We start from the raw sequence: 24,115 nt of genomic DNA, 5'->3' as shown, positions 1-24,115 counted from the left end.
ATGTTAGTCCCCCTCCAGTTCAGGTGCAAACCATCCCGTCGGAACAGGTCCCACCTTCCCTGGAACAAAGCCCAATTGTCCAGAACCATGAAGCCCTCCCTCCTGCACCATCTCCTTAGCCATGTATTTAGGTACATTATCTTCCTATTTCTAGCCTCACTAGCACGTGGCACGGGTAGCAATCCTGAGATTGCAACCCTGGAGGTCCTGTCCTTCAACTTTGCATATAACTCCCTAAACTCTCTTTGCAGGACCTCCTCCTTCTTCCTATCCACGTCATTGGTCCCTCCATGGACCATGACATCTGGCTGCTCACCCTCCCTCCTGAGAATACCAAGAACTCGATCCGAGATATCGTGGACCCTGACATCAAGGAGAAAAGAGACCATCGGGGATTCTCGATCTCTCCCACAGAACCTCTTACCTGTCCCCCTAACTATCAAGTCCCCTATCACTACTGCTCTCCTCTTTTCCCTCCTTCTTTTCTTAGCTGAGGGTCTAGTCTCGGCGCCAGAGATGTGACCACTACAACTTGTCCCTCGTAGGTTGTCCCCACCAACGGTATACTTATTGTTGATTGGAACGGCCACAGGGGTGCTCTGCTCTTTCTGTCTATTCCCCTTCCCTCTCCTGACAGTCACCCAGTTACATGCCTTGTGACTTTTAGGGGCGACTGTCTCCCTGAAACTCCTGTCTATTTCTGCCTCTGCCTCACAAATGATCCAAAGTTCATCCAGCTCTAGCTCCAGTTCCCTAACTCGGTTTGTCAGGAGCTGCAGCTGGATGCACCTTTTACAGGTGTAGTCATCAGGGACAGTTGTGCTGTCCCTGACTTCTCACATACTGCATACGGACCACTCGACTGCCCTAACTGCTGCCTCCATTACCTACTCCTAAATTAATTAAATTAATTAAAGGAACTTACCCGGCCTTACCACACTGAGAGCAGGCTCGTCCTCAGCCTCTGTTCACTGAAGTTCCTCGAGCCAAAGCCTCAAAGCTCCACTCCTACCCTGAGCCACTCACACACTGGCTGCTCCTCTTCTTCGTCTTCTTCTATTTCCAGCAGTTTAGACGCATCTAGGCATATTACTGCCCTCTGCAGGATGTATAATTAATTATAATTCCACTGCAAATGCTGTATGTGCTCATTAAATAGCAATGCCGCAGATTGTTTTCTTTCTCAAATTTTTGTCACGTGGTTTCCAAATAATTGCATTGCCTCAAATTACGTTAACTTAATTTGAATCATTTGTAAAACTAATAGCTTCTTGTTTGAGATTATTCATTATCGCATGCTTAACATTTAAAATTGTTGTTTTCCAAGTCTATCTGCTATTTCCAAGTTTTCCTTTTCTTGAATCAAAGCCTGTACTTGTTTATTGAGATCTTGAAATTCTTCCTCAGTTGTTTCCAAGTTTTCATTTTATAATCTGAATGTAGATAATTCACTTTGCAACAAATTCCTTTTTCCTTTTGTAACTTTGGAATAAGTTCCTCCATTTTTAATCTGTTTTCCATGTCACTGAATTTTTGACAACAAGCATCTTTTTCAGAAACCATCTCCTTTAAATGCAGTACCATTTCGTCCAATCTCTTTCCAACTCACAGTTGTTCTTATTGAGTACTTCTATTTATTGATGGAATTCTGCACATTTTCCCTGGGTTTCAACCATGTTTCTTGTAACATAAAATCTGAGGTTTTTTCCTTAAATTCTGGTACATATTTTGTAAATTCTTGATCATTTGCAATAGGACTCCTTGCATTCCCTTGTAATATTTATATATATATATACACAGCCATTAATTTCCCACCTCTCCTGCCAGGTAACTGTTTGATCCTCCATTCAGCGTATCTTTGACTGCTTCCCACCTAAGCCCTGTAATACCAAGATATTTTTCTGCAGACTTGACTATAATTTTAATTTTTTCGGTTCTTTTGTCTGTTTGCGCTGAACAGTTAATTGCATCTACCATAAACAGTACAAAATCCTTCTTACTCATAATTAGTGTATCCTTATTTATCATATCACAACCCTCACAGTTGAGAAACATAGAAACATAGAAAATAGGTGCAGGAGTAGGCCATTCGGCCCTTCGAGCCTGCACCGCCATTTATTATGATCATGGCTGATCATCCAACCAGAACCCCACCCCAGCCTTCCCTCCATACCCCCTGACCCCCGTAGCCACAAAGGCCATATCTAACTCCCTCTTAAATATAGCCAATGAACTGGCCTCAACAGTTTCCTGTGGCAGAGAATTCCACAGATTCACCACTCTCTGTGTGAAGAAGTTTTTCCTAATCTCGGTCCTAAAAGGCTTCCCCTCTATCCTCAAACTGTGGCCCCTCGTTCTGGACTTCCCCAACATCGGGAACAGTTTACCAGTTTATTATTCCCTGTATTTGTTTGCTTGACAGCCTTCTTTTTTCCAGCAAATGCTTTCACTGCTTCTACGTAACTGATCTCTTGAGTTACTTTTACATATTGTATCTCAGCTTCTTTTTTGCTAATAAAGCACCCTTGATAAACTGCAGTGTGTTCCTCAGCACAATTGCAGCATTTCAACCTAGCTCCCGCCTCATATTTCCCATATTCATGTTCTCCAGCACAACTTTGTTTCCCTCTGCAGACCGCCACAATATGCCCGAATTTCTGACATTTAAAGCATCTTAAAGGCGGTGGAATATATATTCTGACCTCATAACACATATACCCTAGATAAACTTTAGTCGGCAATCTCTCTTCATCAAAGTTGATCAAAACCGATAAACTATCACACTTTTTCCTGTTTCTTGTATCTTTCAAACGTTTGGCCTCAATAATTTTTGCTCCTTTTATATTCTGTTTAATCTCATCCATAGTAACTTTTGTTGGTGTCCCCAAAATAACTCCTCTAGTCCACTTCCTTTTGTTGGATATTGAGCATTGTACTTTTTTGCCGTCTATTTTATTTAATCTTATCACTTTGCCTTGTTGATTACTATCCCGACAAATCACTAATAGCAATCCATTTCATAAAATCTTTACTCTTTCGACTTCACCTATAAGTTTGTTGATTATCTTCGTCAAATGAATCGGGTTCCATTCACCAAAAGTCTTCGCTCAGTGTTATAATTGCTTTAATCTCATCTTCTTTCCGTTGTTTTGCTGTCCTATTTTGTTTGTCCCCTGACTCCTTAGAGTTTGACATCTCATACCTGTTTCCTTTCCTCACTCACCTCAGCTGCTTCCCAGCACTCAGCGCTCTCCCGAGCCCCTGGCTCCTCTTCCTGCTGCGACGGTCCCGCGATCACATTCCATCAATGGGCTGCTGGCTCCACCTTCCCCATTGATTATTGACCAAAATCCTTTTTGCAGTTTGCATCACGCCTGGGTTTTCCTGCATGAGTTTCAAGTGAAAGGGAAAAAAAACATTTTGCATTGTGACTTTTATTTTTGGCCCAAATTGTATTCCAAAATATTGAACAAATTATACTTGTAGTCTTTGGAAATAAAGTTTATATACATGCTGCTAGTGTTTTGTTTCCTGAAGCAGCCTGTGCCTGGTCAAAGTTGTCTTACAGGCACTAAAATAGCCCCTGAAAAATGCTGCCATCCAAGTCCGGTATTTTGTTTTGGTGACTTCACGTATTTGTGCAGGAAATCGTTAAAAGCACAACCTTACTTTCAAGATAAAACCAGAAGTTTCTGCCTGGAATGCACTGCCAGGGACGGCAGTGAAAGCAGATACGACAGAACTGGTTAAGAAGCTGTTAAATAGGAATGGAGGGATATGTTCAGTTTCTGAACACCAGCTGTCTTAGGTCTTGTAGACAAAGTGAATTGTGGTTCATTGAGAGTAGTATTCATAAGGGTGAATGATATGTGGTTCTTACAACACAAGAACACAACAAGGTCCGTGTAGGAGTAAGTCACTCATCCCCTCAAGCCTGTCCCAATATTCACTAAGACCATAAGAGCACAATTAGGCCATTCAGCCCATCAAGTCTGATCTGCCGTTCCATCATGGCTGATTTATTATCTCTCTCAACCACGGTCTCTTGCCTTCTCCCCGTAACCTTTGACACCCTGATTAAATCAAGAACCCCATCAACCTCCATTTTAAATATAAGTAATGACTTGGCCCCCACAGTTGCCTGTGGCAATGAATTCCACCAATTCACCGCCCCTTCTGGCTAAAGGAATCCCGCATATGATCGTGGTCAGTGAGTCCCAGGCCCCATCTCCACTTTTGTGTCAGCTCCACGTCACCTTCATTCCACAATCTTAAAATACCCCCAGTGACCTGGCCTCCACAACCCTCAGGGGCAGAGGGTTCCAGAGGTTCACCAGTCTCTGAGAGATGATGTTCCTATGCATCTCAGCTATAAATGACTGGCCATAATCCTATAACCATGTCCCCTCATTGAAGACCCTCCCACTAGTTGGAAACATCTCAATATCCACCCTGTCAAGCTCACTCAGGGTCGTACGCATTCCATAAGCTCACCCCTCATTACTCTGAATTCCAAAGAAGACAAATTTGATTTCTTAAACACAAAATAATCTGCAGATGCTGGGGTCAAAGCAACACTCACAACACGCTGGAGGAACTCAGCAGGTCGGGCAGCGTCCTTGGAAACGTTGACTGATCGTTTCCATGGATACTGCCCAACCTGCTGAGTTCCTCCAGCGTGCTGTGAGCGTAAATCTGATTTCTTTATTGCTCACCCCTCTCATCCCAGGAATTGAACTGGTGAAACTCTATTGGACAGCACATCTTTCCTTTAAAAAGCGTACCAGCTCTGGCCTCTTCATTGAATTCCTTATCATCAAGGGGGTATGGAGCAATAACTTGTCGCAGAGGCTGGTGGATCTCTGGAATTCCCTACCCCAGAGCAGAAGGGTGTGGAGGCCAGATCAATTGGGGGGTATTTAAAGAGGAGGTGGATGCACTTTTGAAAGATTGGGGCAGTGGGAAACCAGCACAGCAGGAATTGAGGCCTCGGCCAGATCACCCATGATCTTATTGAATGGTGGAGAGAGGCTTGAGGAGTCAAGTGGCCTACCCCTGCTCTAATTTTCCTGTGTTTGTTCATGTGTTCTAAGGCTTGACATGAAGGAATCCATGCCTTGATCTTAAAGAAGAGCAGGGGAGTTGCCCTTGGTGTCCTGGCTAAATTTTATCAGCACAAAGATTATATGGAGCACTGCTCATGGGATCTTGCCATGCACAAATTTTCTGCCTGCATTTCATGTGTTATAACAATGTCTCCAGTTCCAAAGCACTCCAAGTTGTCTTGTGTTCTTAATAAGAGTGAAAGGTGAACTTGTTTAAGTGGCGTCAACCGACAGAAACCTATCGGCCACAATCTCAGAGAAAACTCCTTGTTTTTCCTCAAGGAGCATCTTGGGATCTCTCCCATCTGTCTGAATTGGCAAACAGGGCCTCAGTTTAACTTGTCAGTGCTTCCTGCAGCACCACACTAGAGACTCTGCCTGGGATCATGTCCAAGTCTCTGAAGCAGGACTGGAACCCACGTCCTACCAACTCAATCAAGAACACTACCAACATATCCAATGCCCAGGTGCATTGCAATGTCCTCTCCTTCAACATATCCAATTCCCAGGTGCATTGCAATGTCCTTTCCTTCCCCACCCTCCCTCTAACCATAGAAAAATAAACCACCCCATTAGCAAACCTGCACTGTCTAAAGGAAACTGCCAGTTGGAATGAGAGGAAGTTCCTTGATGGAGCCAGCAAGAAGGAGAGATGCCTATCCCATCAGCCTTTGACCCAAGGATCAGAGCTGTGAGAGTAAGAATACCAAACTGTTATGGTAGCTAATGCTTCAGAAATGATCCTTGGCCTCTGCGGTACTGAGGGCAAGGGCAGGGGGTGTTATTGGTGAAGTCTCCCACCGTCGTAGCACCTGATGCTAACCTTTGGATTTTGGCTTTGCAGAGCTGACTGTTCTGTGCTGGGCCAAGCCTCGAACACCGAGATCTACCGACCCATGGAGGAGAACAGTATGGTAAGTTCCAGAGGGCTCAAAACCCCAGGGCTAGGGAACTTATCCAGGTTCTGTCGTGACCACACTGAAGGCTCAGTATACATCGATCACAGAGGACAGCACTCTGGCACAAAACTCACACGCATTATGATAAAGTCCCGGTAATAAAGTCCTAACCTATTCAACCCTTCCGTATAACTCAGGTCCTCAAGTCCCAGCCACGTCCTTGTAAATTTTCTCTGTACTCATTCAATCTTACTTACATCTTTGCTGTAGGTGGGTGACCAAATCTGCACATAATACTACAAATTAGGCCTCGCCAAAGTCTTGTACAACTTCAACATAACATCCCAACTCCTGCACTCAATACTTTGATTTATGAAGTTCAACGTGCCAAAAGCTCTCTTTATGACCCTGTCTACTTGACACCACTTTCAAGGAATTATGGACCTGTATTGCCAGATTCCTGTGTTCTACCGCACACCTCAGTGCCCTACCGTTCACCGTGTAAGACCTACCCTGGCTGGTCCTCATGAAGTGTAACACTTTACACTTGTCTGCATTAAATTCCATCTGCCATTTTTCAGCCCATCCTCAGCCTTCAACTCCAACCTAAAGTACCAAAGAAAAGTTATGGTATCTTTACCTGGTCAACTGAGATCAACTAACAGCAGGTAGCTATTTTTCCTCAGAGTTAAGGTCAATTTAATAGACAAAAAGTCTGGAAATCTGAAATACAAAATTTACAGGTGGTACAGCATGTAGAGCTGCTGCCTCACAGATCCAGATCTCAACCTCTGGTGCTCTCTGTGTGGAGTTTGTACGTTCTCCCATGGCCTTGGGGGTCTCCTTCCATCCCCTGAAGACATGTGGGTGGGTGGATTGATTGGCCACTGTAACTTGCCCCAGGTGTGCATGGGTGAGGGGTAGGAGCTTGGGACAACTGATGAGAACATAAGGAGAATAAAATGGATCAGTGTAAATGGGTGGTTGATCGTTAGAACGGACTCAGTAGGCTGAAGGGCCTGTTTCTACACTGTGTGACTCTATGGGCAGGAAATCAGCTCATTTTCAGAAATAAGAAAATAAAGACATATAAAGTGTTCATTATTTCCCATGTTCCCACTTGCCCTGCTCACTGCCCTCCCCGAGTTTGGTTACATTTAACTCTCCTGCGACGGTTCTATGAATTCCCTTCCGTGCCATCCAGTTTTCCAGCTGCTCTCATTCTATTCCAGTGCCACGAAATTCCTGGTCTGAAGATATTGGCTTACAATGCCCCCATTTACTATGGAAACAAAAGCTTCTTCCGGGATGCCATGACCAGATTAATTGGACTCACTCAGGAGAAGATCAAAGCAAGAGCAAAGACCAAGAAGGAACTAAAGAAGATAAACAAGATGACAGTCGCCACCATTGTATGTCTGTTTAGGTTCCCTGTCATATCTAGGAGTGTGTGTGTGTTCTGTGCAGGTGACCGTTGAGTGCACATGTTGCATCTTGTGTGCGTGTGCAGGTCTTGTGCATGCGTGTTGTGTGTGTGTATGTGTGTATTATGCATGAATGTAACTGCATTGTGAATGTTTTGCATGCGTGCTTGTGTTTGCTTGTGTGTGTGTGTGTGTGTGTGTGTGCGTGTGTGTGCGCGCACGTGCGTGCACGTGCATGTGAGTGACATTGCAGGTTACTTCAATTGCAGGTTATTTCACACACACACAGGTTATTTAACATTGCAGGTTATTTTACACATACACACACACACACACACACACACACACACACACGCACACGCACACATACATACACACACGTTAAGCCGCAATGTCCTCAGACTGGTCCCAACACAAGTTCACTCAGTGATTTGCAACTGCTCAGTTGTGCAAGCTCAAAGCAAGCTAGCTGATTCAATAGATGACAGTTAAAGAATCAAATGAACACATTGTACTTTGTGTAGGAAGGTGTCAGCAAACAGTGCAGAGAACAGAATGTATCACCAGCTCACATACGCTCCTCATCAAAGACTCCCAGTGTCAGTTGCAGCACAGATTAGGTAGAGTGAAGCTCCCTCCACACATTACCAAGTTAGTCACAGAGTGAATCCCCGTCCACACCATCCCATCACACTATGCTGAGGTCAGACACAGAGCAAATCTCCCTCCACACCGTCCCATCACACACTGCTGAGGTCAGAAACAAAGTGAAGCTCCCTCTACACCATCTCATCACACAATCCCACGGCATGTGATCAGACGAACTGCAGAAACAGCATGCAATTCAGAGAGCTAAGCAATCACCAGGCCAACAGATCCAATGCTAGCTCTGTAGTCTTGCCATCTTTAATTGTGAATGGTGATGGAGATTTAAACAGCCAACGGGAGGAGGGAGTCTCTGAGAATTTCCCGATCCTAAGTGAAGGCGTTTCAGTGTTGAAGACAAGGAGAAGCACTCACAATCAGGTTCAGTCAGAAATGCTGAGTGAGTGAGCGACCCCTAGCCACTCTTGCAATCCTGCTATTCTGAGCTGACAAACTCTCCCAGGTGAGGTACAATGAGACTCCCTTTCCAAAAATCCGACCTTCAGGGATTTAGGGAAGTAGGATTTAAACCCCCTAACCAATAGTCAAACAATAATCAAACTCAGCGCGCTCCATCATGGACACTAGCCTCCCCGGCATCCAGGACACCTTCAAAAGGTGATGTCTTAAGAGGTGGCAGCCATCATTAGGACCCCCATTGCCCAGGACATTCCCTCTTCTCACTGCTGCCATCGGGCAGAAGATGCAGGAACATGAACACACACACTCAACAGCTTCTTCCCCTCTGCCATAATATTTCTGAATGGACAATGAACCCATGAACACTACCTCATTATTTTCACTCTCTTTTTGCTCTACTTTTCAATATTTATATAATATTGTATGTTGATATTGTAATTCTTAGTTTTTATGTCCTGCACTGTAGTGCCGCAGCAAAACAACAAACTTCATGACATATGCCAGTGATAATAAATCTGATTCTGATTATATGTTGGGAATGCGGGATTAATAAGAATAATTATTTAGTCCCTCTGGTTACTGCATGAAATCAAACACCTATAAGCGCAGAAACTGTTAGTGTCCTACAGGATATAATGTGGTGCTTTTACCTCTAGGAGAAGGGTCTGCCACGAACTGCCTGCTCATCAGACAAAGACACATCACCTGCAGGTAATTAAATGATAGGGGAAGCTAACATTATTGTGCTGGGCATGTCTGCCCCAGACCCAGCTCAAGTTTTGTCAAGTTTTTGATCAGTCTTGGGACATCTTTGGGTGGTGCTATTGCTTGTCCATCTGTTGTCTTTTAAATATTTCTGGGAAGTGTTTCTCCCCAAAAAGTTACTATTTTGGCCGCATATTCAATTTCAAGCACAGTTATACCTTTGTCACTTAGCCTTTCTTTCATCCCTAGGGTACAGAAGGAATTTCTTATTGATTGAAAATCAAAACTGCAGATGCTGGAAACCTGAAACAAAAACAGATCTTGCCAGGGATACTCAGCAAATCAGGCAGTATCTGAGGAGAGAGGAAGGGAGTTAACATTTCAGGCCAATGACCCCTCTGTGGAAAGAGATACAAAAGCGTTTTTGACGTGAACCATTAACATCATTTCCGCTCTGGCCTACTGATTATCCGCAGCATTTTATTTATTTAACATCAGCTGCCAAGCACACTCCATGTTTTCGCAGACATCTGTTCCGAAATATTTCCAGAGACACAAGAAACTGCAGCTGCTAGAAACTGGAACAAAGTGCGAACTCTGATGCAGGGTCTCGATCTAAAACATGAACAATTTCTCCCCCATCACCACTTCAAATGCTGCTCGGCCTGCTGAGTTCCTCCTGCAATGTGTTTTTTTGCAAAAATATTTCAATCAGTTCTTCTATTTAGCCCAATCTCGGCTATGTTGGTTTCCATGCTGGACTTGTACTGACTATTTCCCCTCTCAACCATAACCCTACTTGCTTTCCGAGTATGTCAGTCCTGAGTTTATTGATTTTGAGAATTTATTGAATTTTACCTTCTCCTGACTTATAGCAACTTCAAACTATTTATTTTAATTATTCAATCATTTTGTTAACCTTTTGAAACTACACCACTTTATTTCAAACTCACAAATCATCCCAAGCCTTATTATTCCTGCAGCTTGTGGGTCATTTACAAATCCAGCGTTATCTTCCATGCTGCTTGGAGTGTATCGTAACTTCACCACTTAAACCACTTGGATTTTTACCCAGTTTGCTGTTGATTGATTCAAATTTCCCAGTAGAGATCATATTTTTTCATGTTCTCATATACTGTTATTATTTTTTTTAAATTTGGAAATCTTCAGCATGCCAGGCAGTATATGTTGAGAAAGAAGCAGGTCAAAGACCCTTGAGGACATTAAGGCTGCTGTAAAGCCCAGCAGCTTGTCTTTGTGGAGTTAATGTAGACATTGCACTTTTGTCTGGCAGGTGATCGACAGGAGAGGATTCAGTCAGTTATAATTGACTGCAGTAGCATCATATTCGTTGACACAGCCGGAGCAAGACTATTTGTTCAGGTAATTGACAGCACAACACCTAGAGAGATACAAGTTTCAGTGGGGATATGGATAATAAAAAAAAATGGAGGGCGATAAAAGAAGGAAGGGTTACATTGACCTTAAAGTAGGTTAAAAGGTCAGCACATCATGGGCCGAAGGGCCTGTATTGTGCTGTAGTGTTCCATGTTCTATGCTCCACATTCTACGTTCCATGCACCCACCACTCTCTATGTAAAAATCTTACCTCTGACATCCCCCTATCTTTCCATTAGTCACCAGCATCTCTGCTTGATTGATGCCGCTTATTAACTTGTACACTCCTATCAAGTCATCTCTCATCCTCCTTCAAAATGATAATCATTACAGTGATAACCATGAGAGGCATTCCTTACCCTTGGGTTAATTTGTACATTTGTACCCCAGATCTGAATACCTGATTTTCTCTAGTATCCGGCCCAGTTGTTCAATATTTTCGAGTGACCCTGGTAAACACCTTGCCTCCATCCATTGCAAATCCTCAGGCAGGTGCTTAATATCAGCAATATATTTGCATGAGTCTTTATTTCCTCTCTGATCTCCACAGTAATATCTTCTCAATTGTGTGTATCAACAAATTTGATTTTACCTATGCTGGCTGTTATTCAAGGGTTAATAGAAAAGGTGGTATTTATAATACGGCATACCTGCACCCCATGCTGGTAATTTATTAAGATGGTAGTGATAACTTATTCTCCCTTTCATTTATACGTAACCTTAGTGAAGTCAGTTTGAGGATCCTAGCTTCCATAGACGTATTGTCACAGCTATATAGAACCCTGGTCAGACCCCACTTGGAGTACTGTGCTCAGTTCTGGTTGCCTCACTACAGGAAGGATGTGGAAACTATAGAAGGGGTGCAGAGGAGATTTACAAGGATGTTGCCTGGATTGGGGAGCATGCCTTATGAGAATGGGTTGAGTGAACTTGGCCTTTTCTCCTTGGAGTGATGGAGGATGAGAAGTGACCTGATAGAGGTATATAAGATGATGAGAGGCATTGATCATGTGGATAGTCAGAGTCTTTTACCCCAGGGCTGAAATGGCTAGCACAAGAGGGCACAGTTTTAAGGTACTTGGAAGTAGGTACAGAGGAGATGTCAGGGGTAAGTTTTTTACGCAGAGAGTGGTAAGTGCGTGGAATGGGCTGCTGGCGATGGTGATGGAGGCGGATACGATAGGGTCTGTTAAGAGACTCCTGGATAGGTACATGGAGCTTAGAAAAATACAGGGCTATGGGTAACCCCAGGTAATTTCTAAGGTAAGAACATGTTTGGCACAGCATTGTGGGCAGAAGGGCCTGTATTGTGCTGTAGTTTTTCTACGTTTCTAGTACAAGCTTGCCTTGAACCCACAAAGAGCTTATTCATTCATCATGGAAACCCTTGTAGAGATATTTGCCATGAAGTTCCAGAGACTGGAGGGTGGCTAATGTTGTTCCTTTGTTCCAGATGGGTAGCAATGACAGGCCAGTGAGCCTGACACCAATTGCAGTTATAAGTTATTGGTGGGAATTCTGAGGGACAAGATCTACCATCAGTTGGATAGTCAAGACCTGATCAGGAATAGACAACATGGTTTTATGTATGGGATGTTATGTCTGACAAATCTTTTGGAGTTTTTCAAAGAGTTAATCAAGGGAATATATGAAGGTAGGGCAGTGGATGTTGTCTATATGGACTTCAGTTGTTGTTCGTCCATCATTGTCGTCGATGAAGACCTCGACACCATTATGATGATGATGGTGTCGAGACGAGTGCTTGATTTCGATTTAAGTGAGGAAGAGTTGTGCAGCGTCAGCCTCACTCTCTCTTCCCAATTCCCATCTGGATCCAGTGGCAAGACAAGAGTCGAGACGGCCGGAGATGGGACTAGGCGCAATGGATGACCAGGACATCTTCTGTGTCTTGTCCTGCTCTACACGTTCCACAACGCTTGCAGAGATCGCCTTCTTGACTGTTGGACCTTTCATTGGTCTCATCTGCTCAATCCGCCGCAGTCTGTCTTCACATGCTGGGATAGACAACTCCCTATCTCACCGAGGGTTTGAGACCTGTCGGCTATCCTCACCTGGCTTAGCCGGCTTGTCGGAGTCGTTGCCCGGGGTGTAGCTGCTGTCACATACAAACAGCTATGGGGAGCCACAGATGAGAGCTGAGTGCCAGGTGGGGACCAAAGGTGGGATAACCGCCTTGAAAAGGACGCGACATGTTCCCCCACCAGAGGTGCTACCCCTCCCTGACACCCCATACACTCCAACTTTATGGACTTTAGTAAGGCCTTGGACAAGGTCCCGCATGGCTGATCTGGAAGGTTAGAACATAGAATATAGAACATAGACCACAGGAACAGGCCCTTTAGCCCACAATGTTGTGCCAAACCAATTAAATTAGTAATCAAATGGCCAACTAAACTAATCCTTTCTGCCTACACAATGTCCATATCCTTCCATTTTATAGAACATAGAATATAGAATAGTACAGCACAGTACAGGCCCCTCGGCCCACAATATTGTGCCGACCCTCAAACCCTGCCTCCCATATAAGCCCCCACCTTAAATTCCTCCATATACCTGTCTAATAGTCTCTTAAACTTCTCTAGTGTATCTGCCTCCACCACTGACTCGGGCAGTGCATTCCACACACCAACCACTCTCTGAGTAAAAAACCTTCCTCTAATATCCCCCTTGAACTTCCCATCCCTTACCTTAAAGCCATATCCTCTTGTATTGAGCAGTGGTGCCCTGGGGAAGAGGCGCTGGCTATCCACTCTATCTATTCCTCTTATTATCTTGTACACCTCTATCATGTCTCCTCTCATCCTCCTTCTCTCCCAAAGAGTAAAGCCCTAGCTCCCTTAATCTCTGATCATAATGCATACTCTCTAAACCAGGCAGCATCCTGGTAAATCTCCTCTGTACCCTTTCCAATGCTTCCACATCCTTCCTATAGTGAGGCAACCAGAACTGGATGCAGTACTCCAAGTGTGGCCGAACCAGAGTTTTATAAAGCTGCATCATTACATCGCGACTCTTAAACTCTATCCCTCGACTTATGAAAGCTAACACCCCATAAGCTTTCTTAACTACCCTATCCACCTGTGAGGCAACTTTCAGGGATCTGTGGACATGTACCCCCAGATCCCTCTGCTCCTCCACACTACCAAGTATCCTGCCATTTACTTTGTACTCTACCTTGGAATTTGTACTTCCAAAGTGTACCACCTCACACTTCTCCAGGTTGAATTCCATCTGCCACTTCTCAGCCCACTTCTGCATCCTATCAATGTCTCTCTGCAATCTTCGACAATCCTCTGCACTATCTACAACACCACCAATCTTTATGTCGACTGCAAACTTGCCAACCCACCCTTCTACCCCCACATCCAGGTCGTTAATAAAAATCACGAAAAGAAGAGGTCCCAGAACAGACCCTTGTGGGACACCACTAGTCACAATCCTCCAATCTGAATGTACTCCCTCCACCACGACCCTCTGCCTTCTGCAGGCAAGCCAAGTATGAATCCACCTGGCCAAACTTCCCTGGATCCCATGCCTTCTGACTTTCTGATTAAGCCTACCGTATGGAGCCTTGTCAAATGTCTTACTAAAATCCATATAGATCACATCCACTGTACTACCCTCATCTATATGCCTGGTCACCTCCTCAAGGAACTCTATCAGGCTTGTTAGACACGATCTGCCCTTCACAAAGCCATGCTGACTGTCCCTGATCAGACCATGATTCTCTAAATGCCCAGAGATCCTATCTCTAAGAATCTTTTCCAACAGCTTTCCCACCACAGACGTAAGGCTCACTGGTCTATAATTACCCGTACTATCCCTACTACCCTTTTTGAACAAGGGGACAACATTCGCCTCCCTCCAATCCTCCGGTACCATTCCCGTGGACAACGAGGACATAAAGATCCTAGCCAGAGGCTCAGCAATCTCTTCCCTCGCCTCGTGGAGCAGCCTGGGGAATATTCCGTCAGGCCACGGGGACTTATCCGTCCTAATGTATTTTAACAACTCCAACACCTCCTTTCCCTTAATATCAACATGCTCCAGAACATCAACCTCACTCATATTGTCCTCACCATCATCAAGTTCTCTCTCATTGGTGAATACCGAAGAGAAGTATTCATTGAGGACCTCGCTCACTTCCACAGCCTCCAGGCACATCTTCCCACCTTTATCTCTAGTCAGTCCTACCTTCACTCCTGTCATCCTTTTCTTCTTCACATAATTGAAGAATGCCTTGGGGTTTTCCTTTACCCTACTCGCCAAGGCCTTCTATGCCCCCTTCTTGCTCTTCTCAGCCCCTTCTTAAGCTCCTTTCTTGCTTCCCTATATTCCTCAATAGACCCATCTGATCCTTGCTTCTTAAACCTCATGTATGCTGCCTTCTTCCACCTGACTAGATTTTCCACCTCACATGTCACCCATGGTTCCTTCACCCTACCATTCTTTATCTTTGTCACCGGGACAAATTTATCCCTAACATCCTGCAAGAGATCTCTAAACATCGACCACATGTCAATAGTACATTTCCCTGCAAAAACATCATCCCAATTCACACCCGCAAGTTCTAGCCTTATAGCCTCATAATTTGCCCTTCCCCAATTAAAAATTTTCCTGTCCTCTCTGATTCTATCCTTTTCCATGATAATGCTAAAGGCCAGGGAGCAGTGGTCACTGTCCCCCAGATGCTCACCCATTGAGAGATCTGTGACCTGACCCGGTTCATTACTTAGTACTAGATCTAGTATGGCATTCCCCATAGTCAGCCTGTCCACATACTGTGACAGGAATCAGTCCTGGACACACTTAACAAACTCTGCCCCATCTAAACCCTTGGAATTAATCAGGTGCCAATCAATATTAGGGAAGTTAAAGTCACCCATGATAACAACCCTGTTATTTTTGCACCTTTCCAAAATCTGCCTCCCATTCTGCTCCTCTGTATCTCTGCTGCTACCAGGGGGCCTATAGAATACTCCCAATAGAGCAACTGCTCCCTTCCTGTTCCTGACTTCCACCCATACTGACTCAAAAGAGAATCCTGCTACATTACCCACCCTTTCTGTAGCTGTAATAGTACCCTTGACCAGTAATGCCACCCCTCCTCCCCTTTTTCCGCCCTCTCTATCCCTTTTAAAGCACTGAAATCCAGGAATATTGAGAATCCATTCCTGCCCTGGTCCAGTCAAGTCTCTGTAATGGCCACTACATCGTAATTCCATGTATGTATCCAAGCTCTCAGTTCATCACCTTTGTTCCTGATGCTTCTTGCATTGAGGTACACACATTTCAGCCCTTCTACCTTACTGTCTTTACACCGTTTATTCTGCTTCTCTTTTCTCAAAGCCTCTCTATATGTTAGATCTGGCTTTACTCCATGCACTTCTTTCACTGCTCTATCGCTCTGGGTCCCATCCCCCTCGCAAATTAGTTTAAACCCTCCCGAACCATGCTAGCAAACCTACCTGCAAGGATATTGCTCCCCCTCGAGTTCAGGTGCAACCCATCCAATCTGTACAGGTCCCACCTTCCCCAGAAGAGATCTCAATGATCCAAAAATCTAAAACCCTGCCCCCTGCACCAACTCCTCAGCCACACATTCAACTGCCAGCTCCTCCAATTCTTACCATCACTGTCACATAGCACTGGCAGCAATCCTGGGAACGCCACCCTTGAGGTCCTGTTCTTCAGCCCTCTGCCTAGTTCCTGAAACTCACACTTCAGGACCTCATCCCTCTTCCTGCCTATGTCATTGGTCCCAACATGTATCACGACTTCTGGTTGCTTTCCCTCTCGTACCAGGATGTCGTGCACCCGGTCAGAGACATCCCGGACCCTGGCACCTGGGAGGCAACAAACCATGCGGGTGTCCTTCTCATGTCCACAAGATCTCCTGTCTGCTCCCCTGACTATAGAGTCTCCAATGACAACAGCTCTCCTCTTCTCCGTCCCACCCTTCTGCACCACAGGGTCAGACTCAGTGCTGGAGGTCCTGCCACCGTGGTTCACCCCTGGTCGGTCATCCCTGCCAACACTATCCAGGACGGTAAACTTATTATTCAGGGGAATGGCTACAGGGGTGCTCTGCACTACCTGCCTGCTCACCTTCGCATTCCCCCCTCTGACTGTCACCCAACGACCTGCTTCCGACAGCCTAGGTGTGACTACCTCCCTGTAGCTCTCATCTATGACTGCCTCATTCTCCCTTATGAGTCGAAGGTCATCCAGCTGCTGCTCCAGATTCCTTACATGGTCTTCCAGATCGCCCAGCCGTATGCACTTCTGGCAGATGTGACTCACATTCATGTGCCTATCTAAACATCTCTTAAAAAACCCTGATGTATCTGCCTCTATCACCACCCCAGGCAGTGCATTCCACGCGCCCACCACTCTCTGTATAAAAAACTTGGCCCTCACATCTCCTTTTAAATTACACTCTCTCACTTTAAATGCATGGCCTTAACTTTAGCCAATTCAACCCTGAGAAAAAGATATTTTCTGTCTACTCTATCTATGCCTCTCATAATCTTATAAACCTCTATCAGATCTCCCCTCAGCCCTCACCACTCCAGAGAAAACAACCCAAGTTTGTCCAACCTCTCGTTATAGTTTATGCCCCCCAATACAGGCCGAATCAGGTAAACTCTTCTGCATCCTCTCCGAAGCCTCGGGATCCTTCCTGTAATGGGGGCGACTAGAACTGTATCCAGATGCGGCCTAACTAGAGTTTTATAAAGCTGCAACATAACTTCCTGACTTTTGAACTCAGTGCCTCGGCTAATAAAAGCAGCCATGCTATATGCCCTCTTACCTGCCCTATCAACTTGTGTAGCCACTTTCAACGAGCCATGACCTTGGATCCCATGATTCCTTGGCTCACCAACACTGTTAAGGATCTTGCCCCGAACAGTGAACTGTCTCTTTACATTTGACCTACCACTGTGCAACACTTCACATTTGGCTGAGTTAAACTCTATCTGCCATTTCTCCGCCCATATCTGCAACTGATCTATATCCTGTCAAAAAATTCAATCAAGTTAGTAAGACAGGACTCGCCTCACACGAAGCCTTGCGGCTCTCCCTAACTAGGCCATGGTTTTCCAAATGCTCATAAATCAGATCCCTAAGAATTCTCCCAAGTAACTTCCCTACCACTGACTTGAGACTCACTAGTCTATAGATTCAAGGATTATCCCTGGATTCCTTCTTGAACGCATGGGCTTCAGGAGAAGCTAGCGAGGTGGTTTCAGAATTGTCTCAATAATAATAGGAAGCAGAGGGTGATGGTTGAAGGTTAATTTTCTGAATGCAGGCCTGTGACTAGTGGGGTTCCCCAGTGGACAGTTTTGGGACTTTTCATTACTTATGTAAATAATTTAGACATGGCACAATTAGAAAGGTTGCTGATACTTTAAATTCAGCGGTTTTGCTCATTGTGAAACAGGTTCCAATGAATTGCAAAGAGACCTCGGTCATTCAGGGAGATGGGCTGAGGAATGGCAAATGTATTTCACCTTAGGTTGAACCTATATATCAAATGGCAGGGCAGCGATGAGATTTGTGGAACAAAGGGATGTGGGAGTACAAATGTACAGTGCTCTGAAATTGGCTGCGCAAGTAAACAGGCTGACGGAGAAGGCGCTTCACATGATGGTCCCTATCAGTCAGGACATCAGGTTTAGGAGTAGGGACATTATGTTGCAATTAAATAAGTCATTGGTGAGGTCGCACTTGGAGTATGGTGTACAATTTTGGTCAGCTTGAAGTTAATATGAATAAACTCTTGTCACCGTCTTTACATCGGATTTTGTCTTTCCTCTGGATTTGTCTCTGATATTGCCAGCATACGTCGTAACAGGAGCAGAATTAGGCCATTTGGCCGATCAAGTCTACTCTGCCATTCCATCATGGCTGATTTATTATGTCTCTCAACATCATTCTCCTGCCTTCTCCCCGTAACCTTTGATGTCCTGACTAATCAAACATATCAACCACCCCTTTAAATATACCCAATTACTTGGCTTTCACAGCCATCTGTGGCAATAAATTCCACAGATTCACCATCCTCTGGTGAAGAAATCCCTTCTCATCTTTGATCTAAAGGGATGTCCTATTTTGAGGCTGTGCCTCTCTTCCTAGACTATCTTACTATTGGAAATATCCTCTCCTCATACACTCTATCCAATAGGTTTCAATAAGGTTCCGCCCTCCCTCCCCCATTCTTCTAAATTCCAGCGAGTACAGACCCAAAGCCATCAAACGTTCCTCATGCATTCATCCTTTCATGCTCATGAACCTTCCCGTGACCCCCTCCAATGCCAACATATTCTTCATAAGATATGGGGCTCAAAACTGCTTAAGTACTCCAAATGTGGACTGTCTAATGCCTTGCAAAGCCTCAGCATTACACTTGCTCTTATATTCTCATCCTCTTGAAATGAATGCTAAAATTGCATTTGTCTTTGTTACCACCAACTCAAGTTAATCTTTAGGGAATCCTGCACGAGGACTCCCAAGTCCCTTTGCGGCTCCAATTTCTGAATTTGCTCCTCATTTAGAAAATAATCTATGCCTTTATTACCAAAATAAATGGAGGCCTATGTGGGAGCGAAGGATAAGACTGATCTTAGAGTAAGCTGAAGGGTCGAAGCAAGATTATGTGCCTATGTTCTCTGTTCTATGTTCTATATGTATTAATGTCTCCAATTATATGAACTAAATCTAGGAAGAAGAAACAAAATATGGGGTTGTCATTTTGGCAGTGCCTGTACTCTGTCGAAGCAACTTACCTTGTTACTGCCTGTTCCAGTTATTCAAGAATGCAGCTGTTGCTTGCAAATCTGTCATTTATTGCTAGGTTCAACTGTGCTACTTGACTGTGGATGATATGCCATTGTAGAATTTCTGGTTTATTCCCAACATTGCGTTCTGCATGACTGGGGCAGTGAAGTAGATGCCTCTGTCAGTGGGTGTCAGAACAGGATGTTTGTAACTGAGAATATTTTAGTACAGTGTGAGAGTCTCCATCTAGTAAATACCTACCTTACCAGTATACTGGCTGTGGTTTTTAGCGGTGTCAGTCCTGATGGGAATAGCTTCAACCCATTCACTCAACGTATCAATGATTAACAAGGTGTACTTGTATTCTCCCCGCATGGTGCAGAGGACCAACGTAATCGTTCTGTAAGTTTGTCCAGGGTCTGCTTACTTGTTGGTTATTTGTTACACACATCAAATAATTAACCATCTTACTAGCAACCACCAACACAAGCTTTTTATTTGGAGAGTAATTATCTCAACTTCTTGGTGTTCCAAACATAGGGGCATTGGAATATTATTTGATTGTGATCTTGGGTAGGTCAAAGTCAAAGTGGGGTTTATTGTCAAACGCACACAAGTGCACAGGTGCAGTGAAAAACATATTTGCAGCAGCATCACAGGCACAGAGCATCAGATAAGCAGCGTTCACAAGTGAAACATAAAGTAAACATATACTCCACACAATTTTTTATAAGAAAACACAGTTAAAACAAAAATACACATTTTTAGTCCATCGTGATCGAAGTAATCATAGTGTTGCTAAACTGTTGTTATTGGGGTTAAACTGGCTGAAGGGAAGTAGCTGTTCTTGAACCTAGTGGCACAAGACTTCAGGCTTCTGTATCTCCTGCCCAAGGTAATTGTGAGATGACATGACCTGGATGTTGCCTTCTTGATGCAGCCCCTCCCGTAGATACTATCAATGGTAGAGAGGGATGTGTCTGATATACTGTCCATCTTGAAGAATAAGTCATAGAGTCATAGAGTAAACAACAGGAATTCTGCAGATGCTGGAAATTCAAGCAACACACATCAAAGTTGCTGGTGAACGCAACAGGCCAGGCAGCATCTCTAGGAAGAGGTACAGTCGACGTTTCAGGCCGAGACCCTTCGTCAGGACTGGAGTCATAGAGTAATACAGTATGGAGGCAGGCCCTTCAGTCCAAATGGTCCATGCTGAGCACAGCATCCTCCTTGCCAGTCCCAATTGCTCATATTTGGCCCAGAACCCTCCAAGACCCACCCTTCCATGTACCTATAAAAATGATTCCTCAATGTTACAATTGTACCTTCCTTGACCACTTCCTTTGGCAGCTCATTCAAGGTACTCACTACACTCTGTGTAAAGTCTATCCTTGAATTGTATTTTAGATTTCCATTTATCATATGAGATGGCATAGGTTCTATCTTGGACTTGTTTTGGCTCATTATCCATGGCCTGTATCAGATCATCAGTCTTATTCTGATTGAAAGTGCCTGCATCTACCTGTTCACTTATTGGTTACCATGGTTCCCCTTCTTGGGTGCCTAACTTTGGCAATTTATTTGCTTGAATATTCCCTATAGAGAACATTTTACAGTGTGCCTCTGTGTTAATTATGCCACACACTCATCCTTGGGCTGTTTGACATTTGAGAATGGATGCAGATGGTAAAGGTTTACTATCTACTGATACAAAACTTCTTGCTTCCTGTAGTGGAAAGAAGTTGGTTAGGCTGTTACATCATGCATACACATTGTCTGAATATTGGTGATTGGTTTAGTATCATTGCAGGTACCAAGGGATAGTGCAAGTTTTTGTTTGTGTGCTATCCAGACAGATCATTCCACACATCAGTACATCAAGGTAGTACAAAAGAAAATGCAGTAACAGAATACAGAACGTAGTGTAACAGTTACAAAGAAAGTGCAGTGCAGATGGACAGATAAAATGCAAAGGCCATGACGAGTAGACAGAGAGATGAAGAGTTTATTGTACAAAAGGTCAGTTCAAGATTGTTATAACAGCAGGAAAGAGACTGTCCTGGAACCTGGTGATATATGGTTTCAGGCTTTTGTATCTCCTGTCCAATGTGGCAACTGTGGTGTATCTGTAAAAGTTGATAGGGTCAGTGGTGACATGCCAATTTCCTTAGCCTTCAGAGGAAGTAGAGGTGTTGTCATGGCTTCTCAACCACAGAATTTGTGTGGTGGAATCAGAATAATCTATTTTTGAGGGAAACTTGTCAGGATGTCCAACCACAACTGCTTTTGCTGATAATTCAAAATTCAGAGCACTAATTTTAGTTGGAGGTTTCAAAGCCTTATGCCATAACAGTTTCATATGTAAGTCTCATCCTATTTCCTCAACTACCATAAAGGAATCATCAACAAAAAAAATTAAAATGGTATCTGAGGCTTTATTTTCCTTTGCAACTTGCTTCCTGCCCTTATTATTCCCTGTATCATACTTGACATTTTTTTCCCGGCTATAACATTTGTTAAACCTTCTCAATTCCAATAATGCTGAATTTACCATTTGTTATAGAGTTGACAGGAACTTTCGTTCCCTCCTGGGAAGGCTGGTGAAGGGGAAAATTTGTCTGTTTTGTCAAAAATGAGATCAAGGATGCTGAGCAACACACATCAAAGTTGCTGGTGAACGCAGCAGGCCAAGCAGCATCTCTAGGAAGAGGTACAGTCGACGTTTCAGGCCGGGACCCTTCGGCAACTTTGATGTGTGTTGCTTGAATTTCCAGCATCTGCAGAATTCCTGTTGTTCAAGGATGCTGAAGTTGTCACAAAATTAGCTTCAGAATATTTATAGATTGAAAGCAGATCAGACATGAACAGATGTAGCTCGCGTTGTTGGTCAGCAAGTTTGCCAATGACACGAGTAGTGGCGGAGCTGTGGATAGTGAGGAATGTTATCAAGGGATTCAGCAGGATATAGATCAATTGGAAATATGGGCAAAGAAATGGCAAATACAATTCGATCTGGTTAAGTGTGAGGCACTGCACTTTGGGAGGTCAAATGTATGAGGAAAGAAGACAGGAAATGGCAGAATCCTGTTTTCCTCAATTACCCTAAAGGATCATCAACAAAAGAAATGGTATCCAATGCTCCACGTAGACCCACCATGCCTCTATTTACCATATCAGCATATCCTTCTATACCTGCCTGGCCTCATCAGCCTTCTTCTGAAGATGCCAATGACATATCTCAAAGAAACCTAATGGTCAGAGCTGCTGCTCCAGAAATGAAAAGTTGGCTTTACATCGAAGTCAAGGTCAAAGTAAATTAATTATCAAAGTACACATGTGCCAATATTAACTTGAGATTCATTTTCTTGCAGGCAAATTACAGGAAAATAAAAAACACAATAGAACTTATGAAAAACTATAAATAACAAAAACTGACAAACAACCAATGTGCAAAAGCAAACAAATTGTACAAATTAAAAAATATTACTGAGAAAATGAGTTATAGAGTCCTTAAAAGTGAGTCTGTAGGGTGTGGAATCAGTTCAGAGTTGAGGTGAGTGAAGTTATCCACATTGTGTTTCTTTCATGCTTCTTGATGTTCTTTATCCCATTCCTAATAAGCCTACATTGCTCTCTTCATTTATACAGTTCCTTTGCCTCTTATGTGACTTCACGCACATATGCTATTTCCTGAGATAACATTTTTTAAACGAACAGTCTAAAAGCTTCTTGGAGATACATATCCTAGTTGCTCACAAGTAATGCTGTGAAGCTAAATTCCCTGACTACATAAACATTCCAACTATTAATAAATAATTTTTTGATATGATAAGTGATTACCTCCATCTGCTCTGCAAGTGTCCTTGAACTGTGCAAAACCTAGCTTTTGAAGGAAGCCAAACTAAGTAGAGTGGTATGCAAAAGTTTGGGCACCCCTGGTCAAAATTTCTGTTACTGTGAATAGCTAAGCGAGTAAAAGATGAACTGATTTCCAAAAGGCATAAAGTTAAAGATGACACATTTCTTTAATATTTTACGCAAGATTACTTTTTTTATTTCCATCTTTTACAGTTTCAAAATAACAAAAAAGGAAAAGGGCCCAAAGCAAAAGTTTGGGCACCCTGCGTGGTCAGTACTTAGTAACACCCCCTTTGGCAAGTATCACAGCTTGTAAACGCTTTCTGTAGCCAGCTAAGCGTCTTTCAATTCTTGTTTGAGGGATTTTCACCCATTCTGCCTTGCAAAAGGCTTCTAGTTCTGTGAGATTCTTGGGCCGTCTTGCATGCACTGCTCTTTTGAGGTCTAGCCACAGATTCTCGATGATGTTTAGGTCCATGGGCTGTGAGGGCCATGGCAAAACCTTCAGCTTGCGCCTCTTGAGGTAGTCCATTGTGGATTTTAAGGTGTTTAGGATCATTATCCTGTTGTAGAAGCCATCCTCTTTCCATCTTCAGCTTTTTTACAGACAGTGTGATGTATGCTTCCAGAATTTGCTGGTATTTAATTGAATTCATTCTTCCCTCTACCAGTGAAATGTTCCCCGTGCCACTGGCTGCAACACAAGCCCAAAGCATGATTGATCCACCCCCATGCTTAACAGTTGGAGAGGTGTTCTTTTCATGAAATTCTGTGCCCATTTTTCTCCAAACATACCTTCACTCATTGCAGCCAAAAAGTTCTATTTTAACTTCAGTCCACAGGACTTGTTTCC

General features: G+C 43.8%; 1 protein-coding gene across 2 annotated transcripts in view; it reads left to right on the top strand.

The window, feature by feature from the left end:
• Window positions 1–24,115, top strand: part of slc26a10 (solute carrier family 26 member 10) — an 86,313-nt gene that overhangs the window by 41,321 nt on the left and 20,877 nt on the right. For both annotated transcript variants that reach the window (XM_063036912.1, XM_063036910.1), the window contains exons 12-15: window positions 5,950–6,019; window positions 7,237–7,416; window positions 9,150–9,204; window positions 10,493–10,581. In XM_063036912.1, the coding sequence (XP_062892982.1) occupies window positions 5,950–6,019; window positions 7,237–7,416; window positions 9,150–9,204; window positions 10,493–10,581 (394 nt within the window). The remainder of the gene's footprint in view (window positions 1–5,949; window positions 6,020–7,236; window positions 7,417–9,149; window positions 9,205–10,492; window positions 10,582–24,115) is intronic.

This window comes from Mobula hypostoma, chromosome X1 (genome assembly GCF_963921235.1).
Source record: "Mobula hypostoma chromosome X1, sMobHyp1.1, whole genome shotgun sequence".
Lineage (NCBI taxonomy): Eukaryota > Metazoa > Chordata > Chondrichthyes > Myliobatiformes > Myliobatidae > Mobula > Mobula hypostoma.
This window is presented reverse-complemented; position numbering and strand designations above follow the sequence as displayed.